The 21,327-nt window shown below is 47.2% G+C and overlaps 1 protein-coding gene across 3 annotated transcripts in view; it reads right to left on the reverse strand.

Annotated features, from left to right (window-relative positions):
- Positions 1-21,327, reverse strand: part of St8sia5 (ST8 alpha-N-acetyl-neuraminide alpha-2,8-sialyltransferase 5) — a 67,722-nt gene that overhangs the window by 38,775 nt on the left and 7,620 nt on the right. Inside the window, exon 2 of one of the 3 annotated variants that reach the window (XM_047526527.1) lies at positions 126-233. The exons of the other annotated variants lie outside the window; for them this stretch is intronic. Within the exon in view, the coding sequence (XP_047382483.1) occupies positions 126-233 (108 nt within the window). The remainder of the gene's footprint in view (positions 1-125; positions 234-21,327) is intronic. 3 annotated transcript variants of the gene reach the window in all.

The raw sequence follows: 21,327 nt of genomic DNA on the forward strand, positions 1-21,327 counted from the left end.
GAGATAGGAAGGATCCCCAAGTGCAGCTTGCTGTGAGCACAGCTCTGGGGTGGACCATGGGGCACAGACTCCAGGGTCCCCACAGGATGGGCTCCCCCCTCCCTGGCCATTTGCCGGGTTAGTACCTGGAGCTGGAGTCACTGCTGCTCTGCACTGCTGGGTCGTCGGTGGCATTAAAGAGCCCCGTCCAATTGGTCAGTTGGTCGCCACTCTGCCAACCAAACTGGAGGCCTCTGGCAAGAAAATGAGGCAGTCGGTACACACACTCATTTGCTGGGTTAAGTCTGTCTAACAGGGAGCCACATTCTGTCCTCGTGCCCAGGTGACACATCGCCTTGATCGTGCACTCGATGGAGATGACGGTGGGGACCCCAACCATGAGGACGACCGTGGTCAGCGTCCCTGCTCTCCCGCATCCACTGCTCACTTCCTCTTCCTAGCAGGGCCGATCACGCATTTTCAACACAGGGAAATGTGGTTAGTGAGGTTAAGGTCAGAGAGCTTGCCTGCTTTCGTTCCGGTGCCATCCTCTATTAACGGGAAGAGCTCTAATTGCCAGCACTTTCTCCCCCTGGGAGGCAGAACATGCTTTAAAGAACTTCATGAAGTTGCTGGTATTCCAGGGCATAAGGATGCTGCCCCTGGTTTAAGATAATGGACTTAACACATTTGTCACCACCTCCTCCCCAAACCTGCAAAAATGTCAGCAAAGCAATAACAAGGACCTGGGTGTGGAGATGAGGTGATAGAAGGGCTAACAACAACATCTTGGAAGACAACGAGCAGATGGGTAAGGAACTTAGGCAGAGAGAGTGGGATCCTGACTAGCTACATGAGGCAGAGCTGAACCAGGCCTGGTGGCACCTGCCTGAAATCCCAGAGATATGTGGATGAGGCAGGAGGATCACAAGTTCGAGGCCAGTCGCAGCAACTTAGTGAGACCCTGTCTCAAAACAAGCATAAAGAAGGACTAGGGAGGTGACTCAGAGGTACAACCCCAGGTTCAATCCCCAGCACCAGACACACCCACACGAGAGGAGGAGCTATTGGCAGCACATTCTAGAAGGCTCAGGCATGAGAGGTGCTGGGATCTATGGAAGGTGAGGAGGCAGGATGGTATTAAAGGCAGGAGAACGTGTCAGGTCTATACAGGGAGCAGTTAGGCCGCCCTCCCCTGCCACCACCCCCCTGCAAGTTTCCTTCCCAGGCCCAGGCACGCTCCTCCGCCCACCCGACAGATGCAGCCCACGTGCTCCCAGGACAAGAGGACCCAGAGAGGTTCTGCACTGTTGTCCTTGGAGACCCTACACTGAAGGCAGCTGGGGGCACGTGCAAGCCTGCTGACCAAGTCAGAAGAATGCTGGGGCCACCTACCCCGCCCCTCTGCCTTCACCAGTGATGCATTTCCCAGAAAAGAAACAGAGGCTCAAAGGCAAAGAACAAAAGGGACTGTGCCACCTGAGAGCCCTGGGACAGGCTTTCTCACCTGGCCCTGTGGACACCTGGGGCAGGAGAGCCCTTTGTTGTGGAGAAGTCCTGTGCCTGTAGGATGTGCGACATCCTGGTCTCTGCTACCAGAGGCCAGCAGCACTTCGCCCCCTGCTCCCCTCCAGGCACTGCCCAACACCCCGGGGGAAGGGCCGCCTGGTCGGGAACTCTTGTTGCTTAGCCACGCAGTGCTTCCAAGTGACCTTCCAGGGACTGGCCGGCCCTGACCCAGGACGGGCTGGAGAGACCACTGGCAGCGGAGAAAGTCTGAACTTGAAAGTCAGAAGACAAAACAAACAAAAAAGGCATCTGGGGAAAAAAAGGAATTCACAGGTGAAGGGCAGAAAAGATGTCTTAATAAAACCCTTAGTGATAACTACGCTCTCGGTTAAGGCAAAGGTGGCTGGAGTGTCACCTCCACAGAGGAGCCGATGCCCTTAGGCGAGTCTCTGCTCTCATCTTTCAAGGGAGGGAACTGTCTCAGGTATCTCCAAAGTCCTGGACCAGCAGTGTCGTGCAGCGGGGCTGCCCCTCGGGTGCCAGCATCTCTCTCCTTGTGGGTCCAGCTCACCTCCCAAGCGCAGGCCGGCCCAGCTTCCCAGCCAGTCCCCCGCTCAGGGCAGCCCTTGAGGGGAGCGCTGCACACATGAAGTGCTCAATCGATGCACGGCTGACTGGCTGCTGGTTCCTTTCTCATCCTCTCCAGTCTCCATGGCAGAAGGGAGCTCAGCCTGGGAGAGGAACAGGCACAACTCACAGAGGCCTGAGGCCTAGCAGAATGCCCATCCGGGTCTTTGTCTGGTCAGAAAACAGTGGCACTCCATTCCGGGCTCATTCAATAGTCATTTATTTACTTATTTATTGAAGTGGTTAAGCTTCACTACTTTAAGGCTTGTGAAGTATTTCTTGGAGACCTAGGTTTGGTTTACTGGAAGAGAGATATTTGTTAAGTATTTTACTAGGAACTGGACCCTTTAATACAGGATCTCAATTCTTAACAACAACCCATACAAAAATGTCTCATGAACTCTATCTATAGATGATGAAATGTACAGCTCAGAGAGGTTAAGTAACTTTCCCAAGATCACAAGGTTAACAAGTGGCCAAGCTAAGACTTAAATCCAGGTTTGTCTGATTCTAAAAGTTTTTTTCTTTTTTCCCTAAAACTTTTTACCAGGCTGTATATGGGCTAAGAGAATAATATCTCCACCTTAGATTTTGTCAATTAGCTGGTTTACAAATCAGTCCCCGGCTCAGGAGTCTGCTAGGAAATGTCGAGCCTTCTTAAAAACAATCTGCCCAGCTCTCTCTGCTTTGTGGTGCCATGTCCTGCGCTGCTCTTCTCTGCTACACACTTCCGCCGTGATGTTCTGCCTCACCTCAGACACAGGGCCGCGGAGTTGGCCTTCTACGGACTGAGGCCTCTGACACCGCACATTAGTGCATGGCCAGATACAGAAAAGGCAAACACGCCTCAGCCTGAAAGTGCCTCTCAAGAAATGCCCGTCTTCCCAGGGGCGGCTTCACGTCATAGCAAAGGGAAGACCTGTGAGAAAAGCCACTCACTTCCTGTGACTGCAAAAGTTGCAAGGGACGGAAGTGAAACACACAAAGGGGTTAATTTAAAAATTTCCTGGGCTGGGGAGATAGCTCAGTCGGTAGAGTACTAGCCTTGCAAGCGCAAGGCCCTGAGTTCGATCCCCAGCACCACAAAAAAAAAAAAAATTTCCCAATTTCATGCTATTGTGTCACAGGCTTCCCCATTATCATCATTGTCTAGCTGGGCACAGGGGTACACGCCTGTAACCCCAGTGACTTGGGAGGCTGAAGCAGGAAGCCAGCCTCAGCACCTTAGCGAGATCCTGAACAACTCAGCAAGATCCTGTCTCTAAATAAAATCCCAAAAAGGACTGGGGATGTGGCTCAGTGGTTAAGTGTCCCTGAGTTCAAGCCCCAGAACCCAAATCGTCATCATCGTCACACTGTCTCTTTTGAGCAGAACTGCATTCCAGCTGTCTAAAAATTCTTAGTAAAAACTCTAACATAGAGACATGTAAAATATGGGGATGGCTAGTGGTTATATCCTGAGAAATTCAGAAAACAAAAACTATAAATAGGGAGGACGTTAGCTTACTCGTCAGTACAGCCCTCCCAGGGTCCTTGAGCTGGAAGCCCCCAGGCAGGGAGTGCGCTTTAGCTACCCGCACCCTGAGTTGATGTTTAATCTGTGGCAAGTCCACATGAAGCGTGTCATTTTCATGTAATTAATAATCCTATCTAGAAAGTCACAGAATTGAGACTCGGTAAAGACGTGTTCTTGATGGAGCATACTGTCCCTCTTAGGTACACATTTTTAAGAGAAAAACAAAAGACAAGGAGGACCTGACCTTCTGCCTCTTGTGAAACTCAGCGCAGCAGACAGCGAGGGCTGATGTTTGAGGACAGAGCAAACATCAATTAACATCTGCCCTTACATCTGGCTTCACGGCTCCTTCCCACGGCTACCTACCCTTGTTCTAACCAAGAACCCTCTAGAAAAGCCACTTCTGTCTCTGAACTTCCACAGTGCTCAAAGCTTTAAGTTTCCATCACCACGCTTATATGCTACTTCTAAATACTCCCACTGGATCTGCTGGAGGGATGGACAGAACAGAAAATTAATACCTTTGTCCATTTTGCCCTGAAAAAGATGTGTTTGCCTTGTGAGAAATGTTAGACGAAAGCTGTCCAAAAGAATTTCCTGTAGCAGACACAGAACACTTGACCTTGGTCAGTACAACTGAAGAATTCATTATTGTTAATTAACTGCTATTTGAACAGATCCAAGCTACTGATGACAATGTAATTCTGGATAAACTCAATATGTAGATCAAATCACTGTAACTATTTTTGAGTGTGCTGAGAAAAATGTTATTTCATTTATGTTTGAATATGTACTTGTTGAGTTTCAGGTCAAGACTCTCAAAAAGAATGTCTAGATAAATTGCTTTCAAATCATGGAGATGGCTTTGCATGTGTATATTTTAAAATTAATTTTTAGTGAGATATAATTTACATATAATCAAATTCATAAATTTTTATTCACACAAAAAATAATAATCTGACCAGCAACAGTTTTTCCCAGGAAATGTACAAAAGGTCAGTGAGTCACACTGTCACTTTCCCATGCACAGGGGACAGGACTGCCCTGGGTTGTAGAAGTCAGGAATCAAGAGCAGGCGTTCTTCACAGTCCTTGAGCAGAAAGTGCGACATCACAGAAAGGAGTTCATTATAAATTAAATGAAAGAAACAGGTCACCAGAGGTACACAGTTGTCGTCTGTCCTTGGTAAGGTTTTACATCATAAAGCTAGTTACCTCTCTAGGTTAAAATGTGTTTCTTTGGGGAGCTGGGGCTGTGGTTCAGAGACAGAGCATTTGCATGGCATGCAGGAGACCCTGGGTTTGATCCCCACCACTACAAAAAAGAACAAAAGGGAAAACAGATAAAATTTATTCCTTCTTTTAGTTTAGTAATGTTTCCTGATTTATCTAAAAAACCGTATCATTTTCAAAACTAATACAGAATTTAAATTCTACTCCTGAGCTAAGTATATGAATTATCTATAATTAGCCAATACAACTCTAATGAGGAAGGTATATATTGACATGAGAGAGGATAACACAGGAAAGAAAAATTTTTTGTTTTGTTTTCTTGTTTTGCAGTATTGGGGATTAAACCCAGGGATACTCTACCACATGTAAAAAAAGCTACATACACAGCTTTTTTTATTTTATATTTAGACACTGGGTCTTGCTAAGTTGCCCAAGTTGGTCTCAAACTTAACCAACTAGTTGGGATTACAGGCATGTGCCACCACATCCAGCTAACAAAGAAAAGTTTTATACACTCATTCATTTACTCAACAACTATTTATTGAGCATCTACTATGAGCCAGAAACTGTCCTAGACACTGGGACAAATAACAAAAGAGAACAAACACTTGTTTTCAAAATGCTTGCCATAAAATCAAGGTGATTAGCACACACAAATATTAACACACGTGAAAATATGTAAGCGCAAGAACCCACCAGCATACATGAAATATAGCAAACCACTAAACGCATGTGAAAACATTAGCAAACAACCTAGAACAACATGAAGTACTAAAAGCGGTGCTATTGATGTTCTGTTTTGGTTTGTTTTTGTCTCATTTATTTTACAAGAAGGAAAAAATCTGAAATAAACACAGCAGCAGGTTAACCCCATCAACGTTGCTAATTATCAATCATGACATGAACGTTTATCATATTATTCATATCCTTCGGCAATCCACGTTTTCGTTATAAAAACGAGTTATAAGAATTTTTGTTGTTTGCTTTATTCAGTGCTGGGGACTGAGCCAGGGATTCACGCATGCTCAATACACGCTGCCACTGAGCTACATCCCCACCCACCCTAGAAAAATTTTTGAAAAGGAAACATTTTCTCTAATCTCATGTTCACTGACAAGCTCCAGGGTAGTCACAGACAGCTTTCTGGGCTTGGGCAGACCCCTAGGGATTTCCTATGGACACAGCGTGTGCAGAATTAAGTGAACTGATTTATTCACGACTGGATTTGAGGCCTCAAGCACTGGTAAGTTTCTAGTGCACCTAAAGACCCACACTTGCTCAAAAGTTACACGACTGTTCAAATTAAAATAGCTTCAGTCTAGATTGCCTGATTATGAAATCTGGGATAGGTTCACCGGGGCCAGCTCTCCTCTGTTGTGGTGGTTGTTGGTGACAACCGGGGTCAGCCATGTCCCATGTTGCATAACCTCAGACATGGAATGTAACCCCCTGATCTCAAAGCAACGAATCCTCCAGTCATCTGATACTTCCCTGAGTCAACTACAGGGAATTTCGGGGCAAAAAGCAAGATCACGTTTTAGAGAAGCTATTTAATAACAAGAGGAATTGCCCATTAGATGGAATTACCTCCATTAAATAATGTCCTCTAAAAATTGTGAGCCATTAACTTATTAAAATTTATGCCAGTCAATTGAGAAAATATGTGGCTAAGAAAATAAATGCTTAAGCACCGGGATAGGTTTATATGTCATTTCCAATCCTCCCAAAAACTTTGAGGTAAATTATTATTTTCCCCATTTCAAAGATTAGGAAACTGAGGCTCAGGGAGACTAGATTCCTAACCTGCCCAGCGATTACAGAAGTAGAAAAACTATTCAAGCTGGAGTCCAACTCCAGTGCTGCGCTTCTGTCTCTTCTTTAGTCTCATCCATGTTCCCCATGGTCTTTCTTTTATTTCTTTTTTGTTTTTCTGGTATTAGGAATTGAACCCAGAAATGCTGGGTTACATCCCCAGGCCTGTTTGTTTTTTATTTTGGGACAAATCTTGCTAAGTTGCTGAGGCTGGAAACTTACAGGTGTGGGCCACTGTGCCAGGTTCCCCATTCTCTTGCAAAGCAACAACAGAATACTTTCCTGACACACAGCTCTCAAGAAGCTGAGGCAGGAGGATCTCAAGTTCAAGGTCAGCCTTAGCAACCGAGTGAGATCCTGTCTCAAAATAAATTTTTTTAAAAACAGCCGGGGAGGTAGCTCAGTGGAAGAACACTTGCCCAGCATGTGTGAGGTCCTGGGACCCCTCCCCAATACTGCAACCAAACCAGACAAAAAGCCAAAGGACATCTGCATGATTCGGTGTTTTTAATACCGTCGGAGCTGCTACCGTGGCTGTGGAGAGTACTGTAAAATGAAGAGGCTGCACCAAGTCATCTCTGAGAGCCTCTCCCATTTGATTGAAGACCCAAAGTCACAGATTCTTAATATGAACTTGTGGCACTGGAGGAGGCCACAGGGGCAATTTTATGGGGGACACAGAGGGGATAGCACATCCATAGCTCCCTGTTCCTGGTGCATGGGCACGGGCAGTCTGACTTCCCAATGGCAGACTGGAAGTGTGGCTCAGTGGTGAGCACCTGCCTTGAACATGGTGGGCCTGGCCAAGCATCAGCTCATCCACTCAGGTGCTAGAATCACCAGGGACGCTGAGCCAAGAAAGGCAGGCTCTGTGGGGCTCAAGGTACTGGGCACTGCAGCACTCATGCTTTGTGAGGAAAACAAACCCTTGACAGTGGACCCCAGGACCCCTGTGCAGAATGCAGGGCACAGTGTACAGCCCCGGTCCCCAAAAGGCTGGCCAGGTACCTCAGGACAAAATGAAAACCGAATCCTTTCCTCACAAGACACGTCCAAGGGCCTCCTGCCTCGGGCTCCTTCGGGCTCTGGAGGGTGAGACTGAAGCTCTGTCACCTCCTTCAGGTCAGCTGCCTCCCAGCTGGTCTCTGGTCTTCATGTCTTCCCTGCCCATTTGGCCCCAAACACTGCCATCTGTCCCCGGCAAGGGAAAAAACTGGGAAGAGGAAGCCCAGCTGGGACGAGCACCTGACTGTCCAGCCACCGCAGGTGGGGGAAGGGTGGCAGGCACAGAGGAGTCCCCGCACACCCCCACCCCAGGAGAAAGGCTCACACTGGGTAATCCCAGTAGCACTAGCAGGGGCACCAGCAGCGACAGGCCTGCCTCAAAGGCCATGGGGGCCATCTCCAGTCCTTAAAATACCTGACGCTTTTACTAGTCACTCGTGCTTCCAGAAGAATGGGGCCCTTTCCCCGCCATTCTCCATGGTCTCCGGCGCTGTCAGACACACTGTTGCCCTCAGAAACTGACAGGTTGTTCGGAACCACTGATTGAAAATGACCACCTGTGCACAGCGGGTGTCTTGGGAGGCCCAGGGTCGGGTGAGAGCAGACAAGAAAAGGCCCAGAGCAGGAGGAGGCTGGCCGGCTCCACACGTACCGCCGCACCGACCTCACCGCTAGTCCCAGTGAGGAGCCAGTGGACCCTGGCAGATGCACAGCCTCTGGTGGGATTTCAGGCAGCAGCACCAGCTTGATGAGGGAGAGATTTCTGGACGGGACGGCGTTCCAGGGTGGCTCAGTCGCTCACACACCTGCAGCTGTCCTGTTCCTGGGACGCTGGTCCCCAGGTGGCTACTTTCTCCAGAGGCTGAGAAGCACCCCAGCAGGGCTTCACCTCCAGGCAACTCTCCAGAGATTCCAGGACAGGGAGTCCAGGAGCCACACCCACCACTCACTAGCAGCAGGACTCCCAGCAGCTAACCTCTTGGACCCTCGGTTTCCTCTTCTGGGAAAGGAGAGGAATGATCTTTGCTATGGTTTGGATATGGTTTGGTTGTCCCCCACGGGCTCGTGTGTTATTTCATCACCACTCTAAGGCATTACCCATTTTGTTCCATCATCCCAGATGTGGAACACAGATAAAAACTTAAATATTATCTATAATATAGAATTATATCCTATATTAATATTTAATATGTTATTATAACCACATAGTATAATCATGATATGATTATATCAGTAGCAGTTAATATGTGTGACCTCTAGATTATGATTTCCACTTTTCCTATTTTGATGTACCTGTGTCAATTTTGTTATTCTCAGAATTGTAAACTTGGAACTTAATGGGTTAAGAGGATGGAAACCCGAGACAACTTTGGTGTCCAGAGGTGAGGCCTTCGGGAGGTGATTAGGATTGGATAAGGTCATCAGGATGGAGCCCCCAAGATTGAATCCTGGTGGTTGTATGAGAAGAGAGAGAGCCCAGAGGTGACCCATGTGCTCCTGGTCTCTCACCATGTGACTCCTGAGCTGCCTCAGCACTCTGCTGGCCAAAAGGTCATCACTAGGGGTGGGCCCTTGAACCTCCAGAACTGAGAACTAAAAATACCTTTTTAAAAAATAAAGTTACCAGCTTTAGGTATTTCATTACAGTAACACAAATGGACAAATATGACCCTCAACCTAAGGATAAAAACAGTCCATAAAAGCAGACATATAAATGTTAAGTACAGGAAAGCTTGTATCTGACAACAAATCATTTAGATATATTTAACAAAATGTTTGCTTCAAGAAAAAACAATGAGGTGATTGATAAACAGGGTGAGGAATGTTACTTTCCATTCACATATTCTTTTGAACTTTTTGAATCTAACGCATATATCACTTTTTCCAAAAATAAACACCAATGCATTTTGACATGGGTTTAATCTTACTAGTAACTGAAGGCACACAAATAAAAATAATAGTCTTAATAGTCTTTTTCTAACCTATCAAATTGACAAAATATATGTAATGTTATTATCAGGTCTGGTCATTGGAAATCACTTGTCTGGAAGAGAATTTGGAAATATGTATCAAAAGGTTTAACGAGGCTTGACAATGCACCTTTGATTCCAATGATAATAATTCCAGAATTTTATCTTCAAGAAATGATCAAGGGCTGGGGAGATAGCTCAGCTGGTAGAGTGCTTGTCTCGCAAGCACAAAGCCCTGAGTTTGATCCCCAGTACCACAAAAAAAAAAAAAAAAAAAAAAAGGTAAAAAGAAATGATCAAAATCACAAAGAGGTATGAACCAGATAGTTTTTTTATTAATCAGAAAACCTCCTAAAATCCCCTACTAGGGAAAAGTTGGGGACCCTAGTGCTTCTAATCGATGGGTGGCCCTGTGGTTACCACAACATTATATATATATATATATATATATAGTTTTAAATGACATGGGGAAATTGGTAATTTAAGCAAAGAAGAAAGAGAAGGAGGAGAAGACATTATTACCTCATGTACATGTATGACTGCATGACCGATGTGGATCCTGAAATATGTATAATCAGAAAAATGAGGGATTACACTCCATTTATGTATGATTTATCAAAATGTATAAATGCATTCTACTGTCATGTATGACTAATTAGAACAAATAAAATTAGAAAATAAAAAAGGAGAAGGATATATGTATAAGTTCACTATTATCTCATTTCTTTTAAAAAAAGGTTTCAAGGAAAGTCTGAAAGAAAATATACCCAAGAGTTAATATGTCTCTGAATAGTGAGATTGTGAGAGACCCTTTTTGCTTCCTGATGTTTTTCTGTTCTAAAAGATTTACAATAAATATGTATTCTTTTTGTAATAACATTAAAAAGCTATAATAATATAATAAATTCAAATAATATAATAAGCAATCATAAGATAATAATCCTAAAAAAAGAAAAGAAAAAATAATAATCCTAGAAAACTTCATAAACTGTAGGTGCAAAGTAAATCTTCCATAAAGTATTCTTGCACTTTCTCAAAAAAGATAATAGGTATAAAAGTCTACTTACATCCTTTTTCTTATTGTATTACTTTAGGAAACTTGTAAGAAATTTCTCTTCTCTTTGAAATGGATATAAATCACTTTTAAAACTAGATAGGCCTTTTTTCAGCTTTATGACTTGGGGACATCTTTCTCAAAGACCTGGAAGCCATCTCTTTGAAATGTAAAAATCAAGGAAGCATGCACCCCCCATCTCCCAGTCTCTGGGGTAGGGAGGGATCCTAACTTTAATGGGTACCTTGCTTCAAGTTGCAAAACTACCTCCTGTCAGAAAGATTTGAGAAGTTTGTTCTCCTTCAGACAAAGCCAATGAGCCAACACGATAGTCACCCCAACTACCAGGTATGGTAAGTCAGTTTTCCATCACTGTGACAGAATACCTGAGACTCTCAACCTAGTAAGGGGAAAAGGTTATTTTGGCTCAGGGTTTCAGAGGGCTCCGTCCACAATGAGTTGGTCCTGTTGCTTTGGGCCTGTGATGGCAGGAGTGTCAGAGGAAGGGGACTGCTCACCTATGGTAGTCAGGAAATAAAGAGTGAGCTAGGAAGGGCTGGGGTCTCAATATCCCCTTCAAGGGAACACCCCACAATGATCTAACTTCCTTCCACTAAGCCCCACCTCTTAAAGGTTCCACCAACTCCCAACAGTGCGACAGACTAGAGACCAAGTTTTCAACACATGACTTTGTGGAATATTCAAGATTCCAACCAAGGCACCAGGTAAAGTGAGGTTGTGACAAACAGTGCTGTCAACTGCTTGAGGACTGTTTACCCTGCGAAGATGTAGGTAGCAGGTTGGATCTGTATGGCTGTACAAAAGGGTGGGATTGCTTTCTTTATTATCTCTTAGCAGATTGCCTGTGAGCACCACATTCTGACTTGATGCTTCTTCAACAATAAAAGTATTTCCTTTCTCTACCAAAAAAGTCCTTTGTAACCCTTTCAGAGCTGCCCAAAGAGGGGGATGGCAATGATGTTGGACAGCTGATAATAACACCCACAAAAAGAAAAAGAGAATAATAAAAATAGGGGCAGTGTTTTTTTCATGCAAAAACTTCAGAGGTGGAGCTATTCCAGAGATTTCATGCCTTTTAAGGAGCCAGTAACCCACTGGGAACACCACCCGGCCCTGCCCCTGCTCTCTCCCTCTTCCCATCAAGAGTGCCCTGGTCCAGGTGGAGGACCGGGACCCCAAGGGCCAGCAGCCAAAAGTAACTGGAGCAGCTGATCTGAAAGCCTTTCCCACTCCAAGCCGTGACCAAGAACAAAGCCAAACCCACTTCTTTTCTGGTGTGAACTTGGACTCAAGCCAGTGGGTCACTCAAAAAACAGGTGCTATTACTGTCCTAAGGGACTCCCTCCTGGCCTTGAGAGGGACACTCTTGTTCTATGAGAGTAATATCTAAAGGTAGGGACGGTCCCATGATCCCATGACTTTTCCTAGACAAGCCATCTTCCTGCTCTCCCTGGACCTTTTGGAGTGTAGCCCGCCCTGCTAAAATATCCAACAAGACCATATCCGGACAATAATACTTATGTTCCCACGAGCATTTCATGTCCACCAGGGAGCCAATTCAAGAGTGGGGAACGAGGGGCAGACAGAACGAACGAAGGCCATCAGAACGGGGGAACCCACGCCCTGCCCAAGGCTCAGGAAGACAGCACCACTTCCTTCAGCTTTCCAAGGGATGCTGGGAAGTCAGACTTTGATTTTTAATTTTCCAATTTTTAAAAACTGTCAACTAATTCAAACTTGAAACACTGTGCAGACCAAATATGCCCCGCTGGAGGTTGGGGACCACCCATTGGCAGCCCCTGACTTATATCATCTCACTCTATCCTGTGAGGAGACAGAGTGAGCATCACCCACAAGCTGAGGAAACCAAGGCAGAGAGTAGAAAGCTAGTGCCCACCAGCTAGTGACCAAGGGAGGCCAGGAACCCGGAGTCCTCTCAGTTCGATCTTCCAATCACCAAAGTTCTGGACCCTGTTCCAGGAGTCAGCTTGCCCACGTTGGTGTGCCGGGTCAGCAACCCTCTGCCTTTTGGTCTCATGCACGACAGACTTGCTCACCTTGCTGGAAGCCCAGGTGAATGTGATTCTGGAGCCCTGCCCGCAACCACCTCTTTCCCTCCCACTGGACAGCGTACAGTAAGAATGCAAATGCTGAACTCACTATTAGCACAAGGATGACTTTGAGTAGGCTCTATTTGAAAAAAAAGAAGAAGAGAAGAAAATCATTCACAAACATCAGTACTTAACTTTCACTTAACTTTCGTGGGAGGATAATCTATTAAATTATTCACTGGTACCTTCCCTCCCCCACACCAGGAAGATAGCTTGCCTTTTTTATCCTCTCACTTTAGGGCCATCTGGGTTGTGGGGGCTGAAAGGCTTCAACGCTCACTGAAGAAATTGTGCTAGACTGTTCTGAGGGAAGCAGGAGGCGGGTAATTTTGGCTTTGGGGAGGGGTAGAGAGGAAGTGGTGGGACCATGGGGAGATTCTAAGACAAAGAGGCCCACAATAATGGTTTTGGGTCTCTCTCCACACCCTTCAGAAGGGACAGCAGGTCTCAGAAAAACAGCTTCTTGGACACCTCAGGAGGCTAGACTAAGGCTCCAGAAGTTTCTAAAAAGTAGGAGGCAGCCGAGGCCAGCACGGCCCAGGGAGTCATTCGACTGTCTTGCTTCACACAAGGCCTCCAGGTCTCCACACAAGGCCTCCAGGTCTCCACACGACCCTGCGGGTGGAGGGAGGGTGCCTTAGCCATTACAGCTCCCCGCCAGCTGATGGAGAAGACCTCCTTGTGCTTTTTAATTAAATAAGAATTTTCAGAGGAGCCATTTCTCGCACACCACACCAAGCTTGTGGAGTACGATGCAAGGGCACTCTTATGTGATTCATCAGCAAATCACTGGCACTGGAACTCACAGCTGGCAGAGGCACCTTTCCTGCATCCATTCATTCTATTTTTCTTTATTACTTATAATATTTATTTTAGTATATCGTTCCTTAATTATCGAACAACCTCACCAGGCTGGGTGCCAAGGCTCGACAGAGAACAAACCAACAGAGGCCCTGCCCCAGCGCAGCTTCGTTTCTCCCACAGGGAGAAAGATACGATGACAGGGGAAAAATAAAGGGAAGAAAGGAGGATGAGGAGCTGGGGTAGGTGAGATGCCCTTCCACACAGCGGGTAAGGGAGGCCTCTCCACAAAGGGGCCATGTGAACAGGACCAGGAGGTGGTGAGGTGACCCCAGGGGAAGGATGCTGGGAAGGACTAGCCCTGCAAAGGCCTGAGGCTCATGTTGGGCTAAGGAGCCAGAGGCAGATGATGGTAGAAGAAGCAACACTTAACGGGAGCAATGCTGCCTTTCTGTGCTCCCCCAAAGCCTTCTCTAAGGTGATGTGCCATGTCCTGTACGGTCATTTATTCAGGTTCCAGGTTCCCGAATGGAACAGTGAAGGGCTCGAGAAAAGACAAACAGACACAAAAGTAGAGAAAAAGCAGGGGCCTGGTGGTTCGGCCAACCTCTGAGGGAGGAAGGCTGACCACGAGCAAGCTCGCACATCTATTAGACAGGTTTTAACATCAAGGGATTTATTGTGAGAAAGTTACTTTAAAACAAACAGAACTGAGGTCAAAGGTATGAACAGCCCAATTATAGTCATCAGCTTGCAGCCATGATTCTCTACCCCTGGGTGGTGTTAGAAACGTAGGTCATGAACTGAAAAACTCTATGGCTGACACAGAATTCCCCTCTGAATGGGGCATCACCATGGCAACTGGCCAATCTTTGATGGGCGCCTTTGTACCAAGAAATCCCACGAGAAGTATTGCCTCTCTCTCTGGACAGTTCAAGACCCATAATTCATTTGCCACTCCTGACAGTGAGGAGCCAGTTTCATCTTCTGGGGAGTAAGAAACTCAGCACAGCTACCCGAGTCTGTGAGGGTTGGGCCTCCCTCCCTCTGCTGTCATGTTCACCTCCGCTCCAGTCCAGCAGAGGAGTCCAAGTGCCTCTCCACCCAGCTCAAGGTGGAAGTGTGACCAGCCAGCAGCTGCACACTGCTCCAGGGGGATTAGCAGCATAAGCACCAGATTCCCCTTCCTCGCCATTGTGCTCTCCACTGACTACTGCTCATGATTTCCCTGTGAAGCCCCAGACAGAAATGTCTCCCTAGAACATCAGGGGAAGGAAAGTGGCTTCATTCTCCAGGTTTGCCTGGAGACACTTCATCTGGGGCAAAAGGAAAAACGTGGGGTGGGTGTCCCTAGGGTGGTGCCCCATGCTGCCCACCTCCAGAGGGGAAGGAGGAGACTGGCAGGATAAACAGCAGGCACCAGAGTAGACCAGGGCTCTGCGGGCTGCAGGGGGGTGACCTCCCTAAGACCCCAGCACCCAGCCCTGGGCCCCAGACACTGATAAGCAGGTGGGCATCCTGGATTCTAAAGCCCTGCAGAGCCCCCTGAGGTGGGACAGGTACTTACAGTGCCAAAGCACAGGGGGGTGAAGGGTTCACATGGGAGCCACTCAGCCAAGAAGGGGTCCAGAGAGAGAAACAGAACAAACTGCAGGCAAGTTCTGGGACCAGGTCCCACCTTCGGCCTCAGAACTGCGATGGGTTAAACCTGGGCCAACCTCAAGATGCTCCTGCCACGGACACAGTCTTTCGGACCTTCTCCCCTCCCTGCCCCCCTCCCAAGCTCACCTCCCAGCAGACCACACCCGCAGGCATCTGGACCATCCAGTGCTGCCACACCCTTCCAGTTGTTCTTGGTTAAATAGGTACTCAACGGTTATTTTAAGGAAGGGCTGCTCACAGGAGACAACAGGTAGGTGGAGGAATGGGGACAGGGGATGCACACGCCAGACTTCCAACTCTCCTCTGCATTCAAGCACCAAACAGCAAGCAGAGTGCAGCTCCCTCCCTCCCTGGGGCTGCAGAGGGATGTGGACACGGGAGGGTCCACATCATTCTAACCACTATCTTTGAAAGAGCTTTGGTGAGTACAGTTTTCTCACCATGTGTGTGTGTGTGTGTGCGCGTGCGCTCACATAAGGATGTGAGATCAGTGCCCATATTCTCCCCAAGCTTGTGGAACCCAGTCCAACTGAACGTCATTCCTCACGCTGGCCTTTGCTCCTGCTAGTTCCTCTGCTGGGTTAAACTGTGTCACCCTTTCCACCGCCCCCCAAGAACTGATAGGTTGAAGTCCCTCCCCAAACACCTGTGAATTTGACCTCATTTGGAATTAAAGTCCTTGCAGATACACTTAGTTAAGTAGGATGAGGTCATAGGTAGGACCTGTAATCCAAAACGCCTGGGTTCTCATCAATGGGAAAATTTGGACCCAGATATATACAAAGGGAGAATGGCACATAAAGCTGAAGGCAGAGATTTCCCAGGCAAAGAGCAACAAAGGTTACCAGCAAACCACCAGAAGGAGGGAAGAGGCCCTGAACTGAATCCCTGTCAGAGTCTCAGAAGGAACCAATCCTGCTTATGTTATGATCTTGGACATTCAGCCTCCAGCACCGTGAAACAGTAACTTCCTGTTGTGTAAACCATCTAATCTGCGGAGCTTGTTACAGCAGCCCTTGCAAACTAATATGCCGAAGTAGCCCCTCTAATCCTTTACGGCAAAATCTCACTCCTCTTCCTTCCAGACTCCATCAAATCCTCACTTATTCAGTGGTTCCCATCGTGACCCTGTGGAGAACCAGTACACCCTCGGGTCTCTGCAGAGGAGGGGAGGCAGGGGTGGAGGCTGGGGTCCAGGAGGAGGGAGTTGAGTGAGCAGATCGAGAGGCCCCACACTATTCCAGTAGAGCAGGTGAATAAGCAGGCTCCTCCACAGCCCTAGGACCTCTGAGTCCCCAACACCAGCAGCGTTAAACAAGAGATGGTGTCACCCACTTTACACTTAGAATCCAAGACAGTCTGTCAACTTTTCTCATTTTTTTATTTGTTCTTTTTAGATATACATGACTGTAGAGTGTATTTTGATATATTGCTCATACATAGAGTATAACTTATTCTAATTGGGCAGTCTGTAAACTATTCATGAGTGTTGGATGCCTGCCTGCCAAGAGCTCCTTAAGAACAGCCTGATTAGTTCATCTTGGAAGCCAAATTCTAGACAGCAGCATCCAATTGAAATACTGTAACCTAAAACCACATATGTAATTTAAAACTGCCTATATCCATCTTGTAAGAAAATAAAAATACATGTAATAAAATCACATAGAAGGAAACACATAACAATATACAAATGCAAATAACAATATACAATGGCAAAGTCTAAAGAAGGCTGATGGATTGTGGCAAAGCTAATTTCCTGGTTGCGATGTTGTACCTTTGAGAGAAATTAGGAAAAGGGTATTCGGGTTCTCTTTGTTATTTCTGAGAGCTGTATGTGAATATAAAATTCTCCAAAGTTTTTTAAAAAGTAGAAAGAGCCAGACATGGTGGTGCATGGTAATCCCAGCGACTCAGGAGGCTGAGGCAGGAGGATCGTAAGTTCAAAGCCAGCTTCATCAACTTAGTGAGGCCCTAAGCAACTTAGTGAGACCCTGCCTCAAAATAAAAAATAAAAAGGGCTTGGGATGTAGCTCAGTTGATAAGCAACCCTGGTTAAATCCCAGGCACAAAAAAAAAAAAAAGAAAAAGGAAAATCAGTTTGTTTGTTTTTAATTCTTTTTAGTTGTCAATGGACCTTTATTTTATTTATTTTTGTGTGGTGCTGAGAATCAAACCCAATGCCTCACACATGCTAAGCAAATGCTCTACCACTGAGCCACAACCTCAGGCCTAAAATTAGTTTTAATAATACATTTTATTGAATCTAAAATATCCAAAGTGTTATCATTTCTTCCTGTAAATAACTTTAAAATGAGATCTCTCTACTACCTCTTTCTATGTGTGTGTCACATCTTTGCAATCCAGTGCGTATTTTATACTTACAGACAGCACATCCCAATTCAGACCAGCCACGTTTCCAGAGCTCAGCACCCACATGAGGCAAGTGGCTCTCCTACTGGACAGCACAAGGTGGGTACACAAAGGGCGCTCAGTTTGGGCTTGCTGCAGAATTGAATGCATGAGCCAGCTCATCAGCCTGAAGCAAGAGGGCTGACAGTGGCTAGGAGGACAGCGCCCCACCAGCTGAAGGACTCTAGGGGGAGGTCAGAGGTGCAGAGACGGGGGCTCTGCAGGCACTGAAGGCAGGAAAGACCAGAAGGAAGACATCAACTGAGCCTGGCATGTAGAAAGAGGAAGTCCTGGGTGGGAATTCTTGCCCCCTTTCAGCCTTCTTGGGGGTACCAGGGAGGTTATCTCTAGGAAATAACAGTGATGATCCTGGGAAGCATTGCTGCTTCGATCTGCTGGGAGGAGTGGGAGTTGGCCTGCTGGAGGAGTGGGAGAAAGGATGCTTGGCTTTCCTTTGCCCAGAGAAGGCATGAGCACTACAGATGATGTGAGATCTCAGGCAGCAGCGAACACGAGTGCATTTTATTCTCCTAATAACCCCTAGCGCCCTCCAGGCATGGAATTCCACACACGTCTCCTGGCTTACCTGCCTTATTTCCTTTTCCCTGTAGTCCAGAGGCTCTGGGTTTCCCCAAGAGGTAGCTGGCAAAGCCCAGCCCAAGCCATTCTCCTGAAGGAACAGCCCCTTGTGACCCACATGACCACAGCTAGAGGAGAGAGCAGCCATGTTGTCTACCCGCTCAAATTGCACAGGACAAAACCGAGACCAGAAAGGCCATCCATCGGCCACACCAAACACCAGAGCATAAAAAGAGAATTTAAAACCTTCTAGCTGGGTGCAGTGGTGCACAGCTGTAATCCCAGCTGCTCGGGAGGCTGAGGCAGGAGGATTTCAAGATCAAAGCCAGCCTCAGCTAAAGTGAGGTGCTAAGTAACTCAGTGAGACCCTGTTTCTAAATAAAATACAAAATAGGGCTGGGATGTGGTTCAGTGATTCAGTGTCCCTGAGTTCAATACCCGGTACTCTCCCCCACAAAAACAAAAGCAAAAACCCTTCCACGGCTTCCATCACCTGCTCCTCCAGCCTCAACACCTTGATCTGTCCTCCAGATTCTCCCTAAATCCAGTCTCAAACCCACCATTCTCCAAAACCTCCATCAGGTGTTCCTGGCTACCATCAATACCCTGATTGCTATCTCTTCTGAAAACCGCATGATTTCTAGTCTATTCCACATCAAAATGAGCTTATTCGTGTCATCTGGCCTGATTTTTCATTTTGGCCCTCTAGGTGCTCTGTAAGTTCCTCAAGGCATGCAAAACACCTAACAGTTCTCCAGTGACACCCTCCTCCTCCCGCCAAAAACCTGAGCAGGTGTCGAATGAATGTTTGTCAGTTGTTGGGAAAAAAATTTGGGATTCCTTTTGTTTGCATCCATTTATTCAGTAGTGAATTTCAGGCACTGAGCTAGGTCCTGAGAACTTAAGGATGAATAAAACATTTATTATGTCTTCCAAACTCTATGACCCTCTATAAGTTATTTACCCTCACCCCTTGAATATTAAATGAGGAATTAAATGTATCTATTTAACAGGTCTATGGTGAGAATTAAATGAAATAATCCTCTCTTAGAATTACCCGCTTAGGTTAGAGCCTGACTCCTAAACCCTAATATTATTACCTGATGCATTCTTCACCTGTAAGAGGGTCCCTAGAATCATAGGTAGGGCTAGGAGCTAAATTGGGAAAGTAATAGAAGAGAAGCAAATGGACAAGGGTAAGTCAAAGAGGAGAAGCTAAATCCTCTAGAGGTAAAATTCTCCTGGAAAAACAAGTGTCAAAAAGTAAAGAACTAGCCAGGCACAGCAGCCCACACCTGTAATCCCAGTGGCTCAGGAGGCTGAGGCAGGAGAATCTCAAGTTCAAAGCCAGCCTCAGGGACAGCCAGGCACCAAGCAACTCAGTAAGACCCTGTCTCTAAATAACATACGAAACACGGCTGGGGATGTGGCTCAGTGGTCGAGTGCCCCTGAGTTCAATCCCCAGTACCCGCCCCCCCAAAAAATCCAGAAGCAAGAGGGGATCACTGTGCACCCGAGACACACTGGGAAGAGGACAGGAGACTACCGCCCCTCCCCTAGTGCAGGGCTAGGGAAGAGTGGGTCAGGGTAGGCCTAGAGGGGGCCTACCCAGGGCAAGGACATGACATTTAAGGAGGCCCTCAAGTCTCAGGCTCATGCAAGTTGTGGGACTGACACCTGCGAGTGGGGCTTCCCTAAGGTTGGTTCCCTGGTCCCTTAGGAAGCCCCCTCTCCTCCCAGCCCTGCAGCAGGTGCTCCCCAGCTACCTGTCCTGGGCAGCAAGACTAGGAAGCTCTTCTGCTGGCAACACAGCTCACAGCCCAGGCTGTCTTCCGCTCCTTTCTCCTTTCCAGGGCACCGTCCCCCCATCAAGAGCCACACTCTGCATGCATAGATCCTCTAACCCCGCTTCCCCGTGGTCCCAACCTCCTGGGACTCTACCTATTTCTCAGGATAACAGAACAGCAGGCTTTGTCCCCTGGGTGTGGGGAGAGCTGGCTCCGAGATGAGAGCCTTCCAAAGCACGCATGAAGGTGGCACAAAGTCAGGCTGTCCTTTTCCTTGACCCAGTTTCAAATCCTCAAGTCTCAGGCCTGCACCAGCCACATGCAGACAGCCCCGATCTGCACCCTCAAGGTGTGGGAGACAAAGCAGAGGACAGTCTCTGTACTTGGGGTAGGAGAACACAAACCCAGCTCATCCCTGTCCACTGCGCCATCCCACAGAAAGCACAAGGACAGCACCAAGCAGAGCGTGCCAAGTGCAGACAGTTCGGGTGCTAGGAATTCAGAGGAGAGAAAGAACACTGTGGGCTGGGAATGGAAGGAGGAAGGGTTTGAACTGACAGGCGGCCAGGAAGGAACAGCAGGGACAGACATGGCATGGGTAAAAGCACAGAGTAAGGACAGACGTCAGTGTGTGAAAGACCCTTGGCTGATGGAAGAAACGCTCCACCTCAGGGTGGGCTTCACACACAGGCTGACCACGAGGGCGAGATTTTTGTTTGGGGTGGGGCGGGGAACACACACATTCTCGGGTTTCCACTTCAGGCAAAATGGCGGAATGAGGAACCCTCTGTGGCAGGTGCTAGATGCACCCACACCCTGTAGGAGTGAAGGACTCCTTCCTTTCCCGCCGGGGATGCCACCAGCTGACAGACCTCAGCTTGCAGCCCTCTCTTGGAGCAGACTCAGAAGAGAAGAACCACCTTGCCCAGGGTACACCCCCTCCAGGGGTAGCCCTCATCCAGTGACCGATCAACACAGAGGTGTGAAGGTCTGATCCTTCACCCCAACTCTGGGCAAGTCTGAAGGACCATCCCATTGCCAGGGCTGCCCATGGGGTTGGCTGAGGATTTCTCTGGGACTATATTGCATTCAAGTTCTCCCAACTGCAGTCGTTCTGATCCCTCTCCCAGGTATTGATCCCAAGAGCACTTCTTTTAATAAGCATTTTGCATTCTAAACTCTGGCTCAGAGTCTGCTTTCCAGGGAAACAAATGTGCGACACCCTCCCACTACAAAACACTAAAACAACAATT

The sequence above is a fragment of the Sciurus carolinensis genome, chromosome 15, assembly GCF_902686445.1.
Source record: "Sciurus carolinensis chromosome 15, mSciCar1.2, whole genome shotgun sequence".
NCBI classification, from domain to species: Eukaryota; Metazoa; Chordata; class Mammalia; order Rodentia; family Sciuridae; genus Sciurus; species Sciurus carolinensis.